The 14782-nt window shown below is 34.9% G+C and overlaps 1 protein-coding gene across 1 annotated transcript in view; it reads right to left on the reverse strand.

The window, feature by feature from the left end:
• Positions 1–2511: 2511 nt before the first annotated feature.
• The window catches only part of LIPI (lipase I), a 68580-nt gene continuing 56309 nt past the window's right edge, over positions 2512–14782 (reverse strand). Inside the window, exon 11 of the mRNA XM_065875891.1 lies at positions 2512–2599. Within this exon, the coding sequence (XP_065731963.1) occupies positions 2512–2599 (88 nt within the window). The remainder of the gene's footprint in view (positions 2600–14782) is intronic.

Raw genomic sequence — 14782 nt, forward strand, 5'->3', positions numbered from 1 at the left:
CAACACTTTTATGATTACGGCTGATTGTAAGCTTACATAATTGTGCCTTGTCAATAATGGGCACACACACACAATTAAACAATTATCCAGTAAATTAGATTGGTATTGCAACTTATCTGAATGATGCAATTTTTTTAAATTGTAGTTTGTTAAAACAAACAAAATCTAGTTGCCCTTTGATTATGTCCACTTAAAATTTCAGTCAACTATTGTGTGTAGCAAAGTGTGATTTGTTGCTTTGTTGGAGATTTATTTTTTTAATAAAATGTTTATTATTCAATGGAAACACAAAGAGGGCACATCAGTAAAATATGGAACATGTTATTTAATTAGATAAATCCTCAAGTTAACTTAAAAATACACTATATGTTGTTGAGAGGACTTTGAACGACAATGTTGAGTTCGAGACTATGACCCATGCCAAGTAGGCATCCTGAAGGATAAAGAACTTAAACAACTCCTCTCTCTGTAGCTTTCTGTATCTGACCCAGAGCAGCATGTCTTCAAAGCAGCCTGGTGTAACGCATTTTTGTGCGTAATGGCTATCTGTTCCTTCTGTTGTCCTAGATAATTGCTATAAAAATACCTGTGCTTCATCACAGTCGTTCAGTTAATTTTTTTCCTCTTACTACTATTTTTGATCTATGATTTCTACAAATTTGGAAAAAAACAAAGATGATTAAAAATATTGCTTGAAGACTTGCAGATCAGAGGAGTTTACTTCCCTCACCCTGAAGACAGGCTCCAAAGGTTTCCTTTCATTGTTCATCTTAAAAAAAGTAGAGGGTATTAGGACACTGGTGAAGGTAATGCAATAGGAAAACCTATAAACATTTCATAAGTTTCTCTCTTCAACTTATCCGTGAAAGATTCCATCACTTATGACAAGGAAGTTTTCTTACGATGATTACAGGGCCCTAATTTAATGTGCTGTGGGACAAGTTGGGTACTGTTTCTCTGCTACCCAGAGGTCCTAAGCAGTCACAAATACTGGAGCAGGATTTCTGCCCCTAGGAACGTATCTCTAATGCATTTTATTTAACTTTAAATGTCACAAACTGAGATTCAAAATTTCTGGGGATATCTGACAAACTATTTGAGGGGGATTAGAAAAGTGAAATTACATAAGCGTCCGTGGTTTTGTTTAAGAATGTGGGAAGTTTGTGAGCAGATGCCTAAGTGACAGAGAGGAGAGAGAATGTATCTATTGCTTGGAGTCAGAGGCCTGTAGAGTGAAGGGCTGAGGCAGAACCTGAAGGGGCTATTTTCAAGAAGGACTGACAGACAGTAGAGGTGCAGGCAGCACTGCTTAAATCCCTAAGCAAAATGTGAAGAGCCTTCTACTTGTTTCTGCCTGGAACACACATATAATACATCGAGGGTCTTACACATCAGTGTTTTCCAGGTAGGCACCAATAATGGTCCCAATTCACCTTCAAATGTCATTATACAAAGGTCATCATTGTGGAGCTAATGAGTGATAGAAGGCATTATGAGATGAACTTTTTACCCCCAAAATTCATATGTTAAATCCCTAACTCCCAATACCTCAGAATGTGAATATATTTAGAGACAGGGTCTTTAAAGAGGTGATTAAATTAAAATGAGTCCGTTAGAGTGGGCCATAATCGTATAAGGACACAACTACCCAATCCTGGGTAAATTAGTTAACATTTCTGTGCCTCTATTTCTTCATCAGTGGAGATAACAAGGCCAATCTCATAGGGCATTTGTAGGGATTAAATGGATTAATGTATGATTAATTAAATGAATTGATGTCTATAAAGTATCAAATTATGCCAAGAATACAGTGATGTATGTGTTAGCTGTTATTATTTTTATTATTATTATCACTATGGGCAGACACTAGTCAAAGTGTTGACTCAATCTTCACAAAGGTAACTGCAACATGGTGAGGTCAATTCTGTTACTCAAGATCACACCATTAGTAAATGGTAGACTCCAAATCTGACATTAAGGATTTCAGGCCCATAGATTATTGTGCTCCACAGAAACAAAGCCTTTATTTACAAAGCATTACAAAATGCCAAATAGCTCACTAAACAGAAGGTGTATTTATGTTTACAAGATTTACATTAATCCAAGTGACTTCTCAAAATGATAAATTTACAAATTTTTTAAAAATTCATTTATTACTGCATTCTGAGTGGAGAATGATACTATTTAGACAGTGTGTTGAAGCAATAAGCTTCTCTCTTTTTCTAAAGACATATTATCTATTAATACTAAGTAATTAAGGGAAACATTCAATGAGAAACATTTGATTAAGGTAAACAGAAATAAATAGCTTTTAAAATATATTCAGAATGCTTTAGCACATGCATTTAAAAATATTCCGTATTTTTGATTCTTAAAAATTTATTCAAGAAGTAGAAATATCTGAATTTCAGATTGAGCAATGCATTCTGAAAGAAATACTAATTGTGTTGTTTCCATTTACAAGTCCTTTAATTCACAAACAAGTTGTTACATTTGATAGAAGAAGGCATTTTATATTTCATCTGGTGTGCATGTATTTGGACTGAGAAATATTTCCTCACTTTCTTTAAGTACAAAATTATAAGTGCATAGTGGTGGTCTGTGAAAGAGAAAAACAGAGAGAAAAAATAACTATTAGTGAAACAGCAAATTTATTTTCTTCTCATAAATATTGGAATACCCTATGCCTGTGACTAACTCGTTCTCTAAATGCAGGGAGTTGAGATAAACCTCTGGGATCATTTCTACTCCATCTAATTTGTCTACATAGGGATGAATAGACACAGTATTTGTGAGAAAGAAAAAATGCTCTGTGCTTCAACATCTTCTCTCTTTGCTGCTTCACTGGAAAACTTACATTGAATGGGAAATATTTTTGGATACTGAAATAGCTGAAAACTGAACTCAACTCTTAGTGGCTGGGCCACTTCTTCTACCATGAAAGCCACCATGGAAGAGTTGGGCTGAATTGCACAGACAGTTTTGCCAAATATTTTAATCAATCCTCTGCCACCTGCTAAAATGGAAATAATAACATTTAAAGTATTCTATATCTTGGAGAAATTGTGTATTTGGTATTTGAAGGTTTCTGAGAAGTCACGTCACTGTGGTGAATCAGGCATCCTGTCTCGTGATTTATCTTCCTGTTAATGTCTTGAAAACTTCAAAACAGCAATCAACTAGAATAAGCAAAGATTGGTCAAAATTCAGGAAAGGAGCTAAAGGAAAAAGTGGTGTAATAAGTGGAAATTTCCTGTATCAGCCATACTAACTTAGTCAAGGAAAAGGGAGCAATTCAACTGCACAGGTGCTGGTAGTTTGCCTTTATTCATATGCACTGCTCTAGTTCAAGAGATATATTGTTGTCTGTCTCCTTCTAGCTTGATTAAGACATTGTTGAACACGTTTTAAAAATATCAACAGTGTTGTTAGGTTAAATTCTTCCATTTTAAATCAATTTCCTATATCTGCTAATATTTGAAAAGTAATAAAATATGAACATATTCATCTTTAATTCTAAAAGCTGATATAGAATACTACAATATTTTCCACTGGAAATAATAAATGCATCTAGGAATTTTAATTTTAATAGTATAGAAGTAAATATGAAATGACAGTACCTCAATTTGATAAGATTCTGATTCTTAGATATTAGCAAAAGTAGCTTTTTGATAAATTGTCGGAGTTCAGAACATAATCGAAAAATCAGATGTAATCCTTTCTCCATTATTAAGAAATAAGTGGAAGAATGACTTTACCACTTCCCCTAACAAATACATATATACTTATGTCAATTTTTAATCTAGCCTGCTACAGCCTTTATTCAGTGAGTGAGCCTTCAATGTTATGGATATCCCTGATCCACCTAATTTTTAAGTTGTCATCATAGGACAAGGGTGTTATTAGACTTATTAATAAATTACCTCAGTCATTAAGTAATTGTTCTATTCACATATTCATAATACAATATTATGGCAAGTGTGCTCTTATTTTCTACAAAAAAATAAAAGCTCATAACCCTGTTACCATTGAAATATGTTCAATATAGTAAATGTATATTCTTATTAAATATTCCACATTTTACCAAGCTTCTGCAAGCATTACAAAACAGTTTAGTCAGGTTCATTATGCCTACCAAAGTGAAGTTTTACCAAAACATATGAGAAAAATTAATTTTCTTTGTTTTTACATTGTGAAAAGCCTATCTGGTTCTACTACCAGGACTCTGATTTTGAGATCATTTATCCTATGTTATTAATAGTTCCTTCTCCCCGAATCAAAATTTTTAAACTCTATAATTTAGAAAAAACTATGTGATATATGTTGAACTATCATAGGAAGAAGACTATTTAGTGGATTTTTTTAATTTAAAAAAAGAGCACTGAATATTGCATTTCTAATGCTTTGTTTACCACAAATTAGCAGAAATGAGCACAGTACATTGATAAAGTATAAACTTTAATAAAAAATAATAGAAGAAATCCAAGGGTTAAAAAATCTCTCTAAAATTCAAATACAATTAGCTTTTAATTTTAATCCATATATATTCTACCAAATTACAGGGAATAGACGTGCTTCTTTATTTAAAAAAGCTCCCTAGGGCTTTTGTACAACATATCACCACATCTATGCATCTAGTATTTTTAAAACTTACTTAGGATAAGGTTCCCAGCATCAACAAAGGTGTCTGTTCCTACCTGCCAGATGATCAGGTAAAAAGAATAGAATGGTCTTGCCTCAGTAGTGGGGGTAGTTAACCCTAAACTTAGCACTACTCCAGTCCTGCCTAAAACACCTTGAAGGCAGGACCTGAAAGAATCAACCTGTTTAAAAGCAACTTAACAGCATCTTGAGAATTAACCTGAAGAATATTTATAAGAATACAAAAATATGGAGCACCTAACATGATGAAATACACAGTCTGGTGTCTAATCAAGAATTACCAAGCATGCAAAGCAGCAGGAAAATGGAACCATATGAGGGTCAACCAATTGAAACCACCCGAGAACTAGCATAGATGTGAGAATCAGCAGACAAAGGTATTCAAAGAGTCATTATAACTGTATTTCATATGTTCAAATAGCTAGGTAGAGACATAAGAGATATTAAGAGAGTCAAATCAAACTTCCATAGGTGAAAACTATAATATCTGAGAGGAAAAATACCCCGGATAGGATAAATATCAACCTAGACATTGCAGAAGAAAAGAATAGTGAACTTGAAGACACAGCAGCAGAAACTATTCAAAATGAAATGTAGGGAGTAAATGAAATTTAGAACTTCACAGAGTATCAGTGAACTGTGGGACAACTTCAAGCAGCCTAATAAACTTGAAATTAGAGTCCCCAAAGGGAGAGGAGAGAGTAGGGGCATAGAAAAAGATATTTCAAAAAGAGTTAAAAATTTACATAAAATCTGATGAAATCCGTAAACCCATGGATCCAATAAGGTCAAACAGTAAACACAAGAGATATGCAAAAAAATTCCAAAAAGCCACATTGAATCAAACTGCTTAAAATCAGTGATAAGGAGAAAATCTTAAAACCAGCCAGAGAAAAGAGGCTTATTTTCCTCATAGGAAAAAGGAAGGATAGTAATATATTTCTCATTAAGATCAATGCATGGTCTAAGACTGTACAGCAACATTCTTAACGTACTGAAAGTAAAACAACGACAACTGTCAAACTAGAATTCTATACACAGAGAAATTATCTTTCATAATAAAGACGTCATAAAGACTTTTTCAGACACACAAAAGTTGAAAGAATTCACAACTATCAGATCCTACAAAAAAATCTTAAAGGAACTCCTTTTGTTATAAGGTAAATTATACCAGATGGAAATACGCATCTACATAAGGGTTAGAAGTGCACCAGAAATGGTAACGATATGGAAAAAATATATAAGACTTTTCCTAATGATTTATATGTCTTTAGTGGACATAACTCTTTGAAGAAAAGTGATGCATTGTATTATAGAGATCTTAGTATATGTATAATTAAAACGTATGCCAATAACAGCACAAGAGAGAAATGGAAGTATACTACTGTAAGGCTCTCATGTTATATGTAAAGTAGTAAAATTCACTTGAAGGTACACTGTGATAAAATAAAGATTATAATATAAACCCCAAAGAAACCACTAAAATAATCAAACACTTACAGATAATAAACCCACAAAGAAGATCAAATGTAATCATAAGACTCCTCAATTTACTAAAAGGCAGACAATGAGAAATTGGGAACAAAGAACAGATGGGACAAACAGAAAACAAAATAGCAAGATGATAGATTTAAACCCAAATATATCTACAATTACATTAAATTTAAAGATGCAGATACCCTCAATTAAATGGCAGAGGTCATCAACATCATTTGTCATTTGAGAAATGCAAATTAAAAACACAGTGAGCTACCACTACACAAGTATTAGAACAGCAAAAATAAAAAACAAACAACAAAAAAACTGTTGAAGGTGCAGTTTTTGGTGTAAGAGAGCAGTAGAACTCTGATAAGTGCCAGTGGGAAAACAAAATGTACAGTCACCTTGGAAAAGTCTGTCAGTTTCTTATAAAGTTAAACATACACTCACAATATGACCCCACAATCTCTCTTCTAGGTGTTTATCTAAGAGAAACGAAAACGTATGTTCACATAAAAACCTGCAGGCAAATATTTATGTTGGCTTTGGTCATGGACAGATATCAAAAATTATGAACAAATTATATTTCCTCCAACTGGTGAATGGATAAAGGAACTGTGGTATATCCATACAATAAAATACTATTCATCAATAACATTCCACTGATATAGGCAACAACATGGATGAATTTTAAATGTCTAAAGCTAAGTGAAAGAAGCCATACTTATAGGGCAACATACTATATGATTCCATTTATATAATGTTCTGGAAAGGGCAAATCTAGGTGCAGAGGTTGTCAGAGAGTGGGCATGGGGAGTTGGAAATAAAGGGAAATAAAGGCAGTTTTTATGATTGATGGAAATGTTCTGTATCTTAACTGTGGTGGTGGTTATATGACTCTATGCACTTATTAAAACTCATAGAACTGTATACCAAAACGAGTATGTTTTACTTTTTTTTTTTTTTTTTTTTTGCGGTACGCGGGCCTCTCACCGCTGTGGTCTCTGCCGCTGCGGAGCACAGGCTGCGGACGCGCGGACGCGCAGGCTCAGCAGCCATGGCTCACAGGCCCAGCCACTCCGCGGCACGTGGGATCCTCCCAGACCAGGGCACGAACCCGCGTCCCCCGCATCGGCAGGCGGACCCCCAACCACTGCACCGCCAGGGAAGCCCCATTTTACTTATTAAGTAAAGTTTTTAAAAGTAGATTTAGTTCACCTTTTCTCAGGAAGTCATCCAGGTACCTCCACTTGAATATTCCTCTCAGTCCCTAAGTTTGAGAGCCTAGTCCACTGGAAAAGCTCAGAAGAACTACGTTGTTTGTGTAGTCTCTATCATAGTTCGTTACAGATAGCTAATTACTGATTGAGTAGATATACAGTTTAGTCTGGACCATAAGGCATCATATTTTTATGACTCACATTCCCAATGATTTGGCAGTGCTAATTCTCATTCATTGCACATTATCTGTATGGACAGATCTAAATGGGAAAAGCAACTAAATGGTTACTGCAATTATCTAGGTAATTAAACTTTAAAGCACATATTTCATCCAAGCATCTGTTAGCATCCACAGCCAACAGGGAACGTTAAGAGTTTTGTTAATCACCCACAAAATGTATTTTAGGGTTTTTTTTGCCCTGAGTAGAAGTAATTGCATCTAAATTTTGTAAATTTAGTAAATTTTCATAGTCTATCCACTGTTTAGATTTTACATAAAAATTAAAATGACATGCATGCTTATTTTTTTTCTCTGTGGCCTATCCCAATGACTTTACCGCATTTCTTACTTAACCAATGAAGGAGTTGTATATAACATTTGTCCGTGTAAAACACGATTAAGGAGACAGTGAATCAAATATAATAGTGGACATACCCGTCTGCCTTTACACTTTCTTTTCCACTTATAAGTGACTTGAAAAAGAGAAATAAATGGAGCAACCTATGACTGTTGGGTCACCGACATTCTGTGTCAAGGTGGTAACATCATGTAGTGAGGCAGAAGATTTGAAAATGTTCTTTCTATGAATATAAAAAAGCCACTTGTTTAAAGTGCAGATAGTTGTCTATACATGGATAGTGTTTATGAAAAACAAAAATCGGGGAGAAAGTATTCAACATAAAGGAAAATCTAAGTTGAATATTCTACAAAAGATGAAATATAGTGAGTCATTAATTTACAGTTAAAAAGAGAAAAATTGCTTATAACCAGGTACATGATGTTGCACAGCTCCAAGTCCAATGTGATCACATTATTATCTATGTGAACAGTGACCCTTGAAGCTACTATTGTAGTGAATAAGCTGCATGATTCTACACAAAAAGCCTGCTTATACTTCAATGTAAATAGTTAAATTCAGGATTCAACTGTAGCATGTGTGACTATAAGTAAGTATGACAAAATATTAAGTGTTATCTCTTAGTTGTAGGATTATATATGAATTAAATTTTCCAAATGTCCCACAATGGGAATAATTGACTATATTAATTAGTGAAAAACTGTTATTCCTATAAAAAGAGCAGCAACTAAAAGCAAAGAAAACAACAAATGAAAAAAGCCAAGAAAAGTTTGGCTTCGAGTCATTGCAAAGGCACTTCTCAGCTGAAAAACCTTAGACATGTTATAAAGCCTCTGAGTTTCTGTTCCCTTACTAGTAAAACAAAGAAAATACTTAACTCACGGAGTTGTTGCAAAAATTGTAAAAATAGCATTTGGGATGTAGTAGATGCTAAATAAATTTAATCACTATAATTCATCTTGAAAGAAGTTCACTAATATTAAACAAACTTCTCTGGGATATCCTTTCCAAGAAGTCATCAATCCTTTGTACACAATAATGTTTCCTTAAATCACATGCATCATCCAAAACATGCATCTTGGATAAAAACTAAAAATCCTCCTTCTTATATACTAGTTCCCTAAAGGAGAAGGTTAAATTGAGTTTAGGGCAAATAACTCACAAGATAAATTCCACTTTATGAGATAAATTTGCAATCAATGCAGATTTCTTTTTCTGAAGTTCTTAACTCTGCTGAGAGTCTTCCTATATCCCCCAAAACTGATGCGTGAGGATTCTGATCACTACATTATAAGAGTGGGAAGTGTGGTAGAAGTGAATAGAGAGTTTGGATAAGAAGTTTACAAAGTATTAATGAATGGAACTTTGACAAAAAGGTAGGAGTGTTTTTATGGTTGGAGAATGTGACATAGTTTCACAGAATTATTGGGAATAAAGCATTTTATTGATGAATTACCTTAGCAAAACAGGCCGATATTTTTCATATAATTATGGGCTGGGCCAGTCTATTGCTTGAGCTGTGTATTTATAGATAAAAGGAGGTATAAGAAGAGTTAAATTGGGGACCAACAAAAGAAGGGAATAAAAATGAAACGAAAGGATTGCTACTAACTGAGCATCTGCTATGAGCCGAATGTATACTTCACATATATAATGTCACTGAAAACATATGGAACATATTGCAAGGCAAATATAGAAAGAAAAGCAACTATTTTGTGAACGCAGGTTGATTGTAAAATGCATTTATATTTATATATTTATTTATGTAATGTACTTTTAATCAAATTTTATTAAGATTTGTATCAATTATTGGGTATTTATATAATAACTATAATTGTATCTTACAGCATAGTTAGTGAAAATATATGTGCTGTAGTTTTTAGGATTATAACCTGAAATTTCTTGCTTACAATGTCCAATTATACTATTACCATTTAAAATTATGTCATAACTTTAGGCAAATCAAAAAGATAATCACTGGGCTTCCCTGGTGGCGCAGTGGTTGAGAGTCCGCCTGCCGATGCAGGGGACACGGGTTCGTGCCCCGATCTGGGAAGATCCCACATTCCGCAGAGCGGCTGGGCCCATGAGCCATGGCCACTGAGCCTGCGCGTCCGGAGCCTGTGCTCCACAACGGGAGAGGCCACAACAGTGAGAGGTCCGCGTACCGCAAAAAAAAAAAAAAAAAAAAAAAAAAAGATAATCACTTATCTTAATTATCAAATATTTTTTAAAATATTTATATAACTGCAACAAAATTTTAATCTAAGATAAATAATTTTAGAAGTAGAATATGAATAAAGTATCTTGTCCCTATATATGGTAAATAAAATATTGAATTTCTAAAAATATTTAGGTATAGTAACCTCTTTGTTCAATACTCTAATGGTATACAAAAGAAGCTCATTTCCAGTCATCCTAAAACCTTATTCTTATATGAGGCATAGTTTGCATTACATATAGAAACACACAGTGGCTATTCACACTGTTGACATTTTTTGGAATTCTTTATCTGTGTCACCTCTCAACATTACACAGACCTAGAGCACCATTTGAGGACCCTCGAGAAAATGGGCTGTGGAGAGTGAAGATGGGGGACAGGCTTCAGAATGAGTGAACAAACTTTGTAAAAATGTAAAACAGTTTTGCCAAAATTGTTACCTTTAAACGCCCTTCACAGTTCTAGCGTTCCAATCCCCACATTCTCCCAAAGTACCCTTGGCCTTTTAACCAGGCAGTTTAAAAGACAAAAGATGAAGTGTTAATGACTTCCGCACAAATAGTATAACTGTAAATTGGTTTTCTGAGGTTACTCTCTAAAGACAGTTCTTTGGCTGTTCTTAACCAAATACTTACCCTCATTAAATCTAAGCTTCATGTATAATATTTTCAAAAGAATATTGAAACTATTTAATGAAATGAAATACTAAATTAACGAAGTTACCATGAAGTAAGTAAAGCATAGAGGCCAAAGCTACAAAATTATAGATTTAAATGTTTAATTAATTTGAAAAAGGACAAACGTCTAAATTTATACATAAACCCTCATGATACTGGAGTAAATTATTTGAGGAGTTACTTCAATGTTTAATCTCACATTGTCTTGTCAGTCAAAATATTACATTATAGTCATGCAGAACTATAAACATAGCTATTTAAAAAACCTAACTTACCCTCAAATTGTTTGAAGTATCCAGACCCTGAAAGATCTGAATTTGAGTGCTCTAGCTTAGCTATTCATTTATTGCTTTCATTCACAAGTTAATTGTGTCGGCCAGTCAGAATTATATTTTTTAGTTAAATCAATATTTAACTTTAGTAAGATATATTACAAGCCAGACAATGTTTAATTAATATTTTGCTGACTTATCAAAATATTTTCAGTCTCTCTGTAGTGGTCTGTTATTTTTGCCACCAAGCATCTATCCCTTTCGGGTAATATTACCCTCATCATTCTTTACCCCACTCTCAATCTATAAACTTTGGATGAACTTGATCCCATCTTGTCTCAGAGTTAAGCATAAAACACTGAAAGAACTTATTTCCCTGGCCAAGGAGAAGAAAGTAATTCCCCAAGCACAGTGTGAGGTTCAAAGATATGTACTTGCCCAATCAAAATCGGTGAGATGCAGGGGGACCTTAAAACTTTTTTTTTTTCCCTGAGGGGTGTGAAGTTGGAATCAGGTAGGTATGATAGTTACCTATCATAGTACCTATTACCATCATAGTGTTAGCTAACACATGCATCACATCACATAATTACCATTTAGTTTGTGGTGAGAGCATTTAAGATCTACTGTATTAGCAACTTTCAAGTATATAATACAATATCTGTTAACTATAATCACTCAGCTGTACATTAGTTCCCCAGAACTTATTCATCTTATAACTGGAAGCTTGTACTCTTTGACCAACATCTCTTTTCCTCCACCTCCCAGGCTCTAGTTAACCACCATTCTAGTTTCTGTGTCTATAATTTCAGCATTTTTAGCTTCCACATGTGATACCATACAGTATTTCTCTTTCTCTGTCTGACATATCACTTAGCATAGTGTGCCCAAGATTCATCCATGTTGTCACAAACTGCTGGATGTCTTCTTCCCTGTGGCTGAATAATATTCCATCACACACACACACACACACACACACACACACTCCTTCCACATCTTTTTTTTTTTAACATCTTTATTGGAGTATAATTGCTTTACAATGGTGTTGTTAGTTTCTGCTTTATAACAAAGTGAATCAGCTATACATATACATATATCCCCATATCTCTTCCCTCTTGCATCTCCCTCCCTTCCACCCTCCCTATCCCACCACTCTAGGTGGTCACAAAGCACCGAGCTGATCTCCCTGTGCTATGCGGCTGCTTCCCACTAGTTATTGGTTTTACATTTGGTAGTGTATATATGTCCATGCCACTCTCTCACTTCATCCTAGCTTACCCTTCCCCCTCCCTGTGTCCTTAAGTCCATTCTCTAGTAGGTCTGCGTCTTTATTCCCGTCATGCCCCTAGGTTCTTCATGACCATTTTTTTTTCTTTTAGAGTCCATATATATGTGTAAGCATACGGTATTTGTTCTCTTTCTAACTTACTTCACTCTGTATGACAGACTCTAGGTCCATCCACGTCACTACAAATAACTCAATTTTGTTTCGTTTTATGGCTGAGTATTCCATTATATATATGTGCCACATCTTCTTTATCCATTCATCTGTCGATGGACACTTAGGTTGCTTCCATGTCCTGGCTAATGTAAACAGAGCTGCAATGACCATTGTGGTACATGACTCTTTTTGAATTATGGTTTTCTCAGGGTATATGCCCAGTAGTGGGATTGCTGGGTCATATGGTAGTTCTATTTGTAGTTTTTTAAGGAACCTCCATACTGTTCTCCACAGTGGCGGTATCAATTTACATTCCCACCAACAGTGTAAGAGGGTTCCCTTTTCTCCACACCCTCTCCAGCATTTATTGTTTCTAGATTTTTTGATGATGGCCATTCTGACTGGTGTGAGATGATATCTCATTGTAGTTTTGATTTGCATTTCTCTAATGATTAGTGATGTTGAGCATTCTTTCATATGTTTGCTGGCAATCTGTATACCTTCTTTGGAGAAATGTCTTTGGAGAAATTTAGGTCTTCTGCGCATTTGGGGATTGGGTTGTTTTTTTCATATTGAGTTGCATGAGCTGCTTATAAATTTTGGACGTGAATCCTTTGTCAGTTGCTTCATTTGCAAATATTTTCTCCCATTCTAAGGGTTGTCTTTTCATCTTGTTTGTGGTTTCCTCTGCTGTGCAAAAGCTTTTAAGTTTCATTAGGTCCCATTTGTTTATTTCTGTTTTGATTTCATTTCTCTAGGAGATGGGTCAAAAAGGATTTTGCTGTGATTTACGTCACAGAGTGTTCTGCCTGTTTTCCTCTAAGAGTTTTATAGTGTCTGGCCTTACATTTAGGTCTTTAATCCATTTTGAGTTTATTTCTGTATATGGTGTTAGGGAGTGTTCTAATTTCATTCTTTTATATGTAGCTCTCCAGTTTTCCCAGCACACCTTATTGAAGACGCTGTCTTTTCTCCATTGTATAATCTTGCCTTCTTTATCAAAAATAAGGTGACCATCTGTGCGTGGGTTTATCTCTGGGCTTTCTATCCTGTTCCATTGATCTATATTTCTGTTTCTGTGCCAGTACCATACTGTCTTGATTACTATAACTGTGTAGTATTGTCTGAAGTCAGGGAGCCTGATTCCTCTAGCTCCATTTCTTTCTCAAGATTGCTTTGGCTATTCGGGGTCTTTTCTTTTTCCATACAAATTGAGAATTTTTTTGTACTATTTCTGTGAAAAATGCCAGTGGTAGTTTGATAGGGATTGCATTGAATCTGTAGATTGCTTTGGGTAGTATAGTCATTTTCACAATGTTGATTCTTCTAATCCAAGAACACGGTATATCTCTCCATCTATTTGTATCGCCTTTAATTTCTTTCATCAGTGTCTTATAGTTTTCTGCATACAGGTCTTTTGTCTCCTTAGGTAGGTTTATTCCTAGGTATTTTATTCTTTTTGTCGCAATGGTAAATGGGAGTGTTTCCTTAATTTCACTTTCAGATTTTTCATCATTAGTGTGTAGGAATGCAAGAGATTTCTGTGCCCTACCCAGGTACGTGGGGCCTTTCTTGCCTTTTGGGAGGTCTGAGGTCTTCTGCCAGCGTTCAGTAGGTGTTCTATAGGAGTTGTTCCACATGTAGATGTATTTCTGATGTATTTGTGGGGAGGAAGGTGATCTCCGCCTCTTACTCTTCCGCCATCTTGAAGCTCCTCCACATCTTCTTGATCCATTCATCCTTTGATGGATACTTAGGTGGTTTCCATATCCTGGCTATTGTGAATAATGCTGCAATAAACATGGGAGTACAGATATCTCTTCAATCTTCAATATCCTGTTCTCATTTCCTTTGGATATATACCCAGAAGGTAGAACTGCTGAATCTTATGGTAGTTCTTTCTATTTTTAATTTTTTGAGGAACCTCCATACTGTTTTCCATAGTGGCTGCAACAATTTACATTCCTACCAACGGTTCACAAGTGTTTCCTTTCCTCCACATCCTAGCCAACACTCATCTCTTGTCTCTTTGATGATAGCCATTCTAATAGGTGTGAAGTGGTTTTGACTTACATTCCTCTAGTGATTACTGATATCTATTTTATTCCTAAACTGGCATACAATGAAGAAAACCCAAATGGCAATATTTAATCTATCTACTTTTTTATTAATTTATTTATTCTTATTTATTTTTTTGGCTGTGTTGCATCTTCGTTGCTGCACGTAGGCTT

The sequence above is a fragment of the Phocoena phocoena genome, chromosome 4 (assembly GCF_963924675.1).
Source record: "Phocoena phocoena chromosome 4, mPhoPho1.1, whole genome shotgun sequence".
Lineage (NCBI taxonomy): Eukaryota > Metazoa > Chordata > Mammalia > Artiodactyla > Phocoenidae > Phocoena > Phocoena phocoena.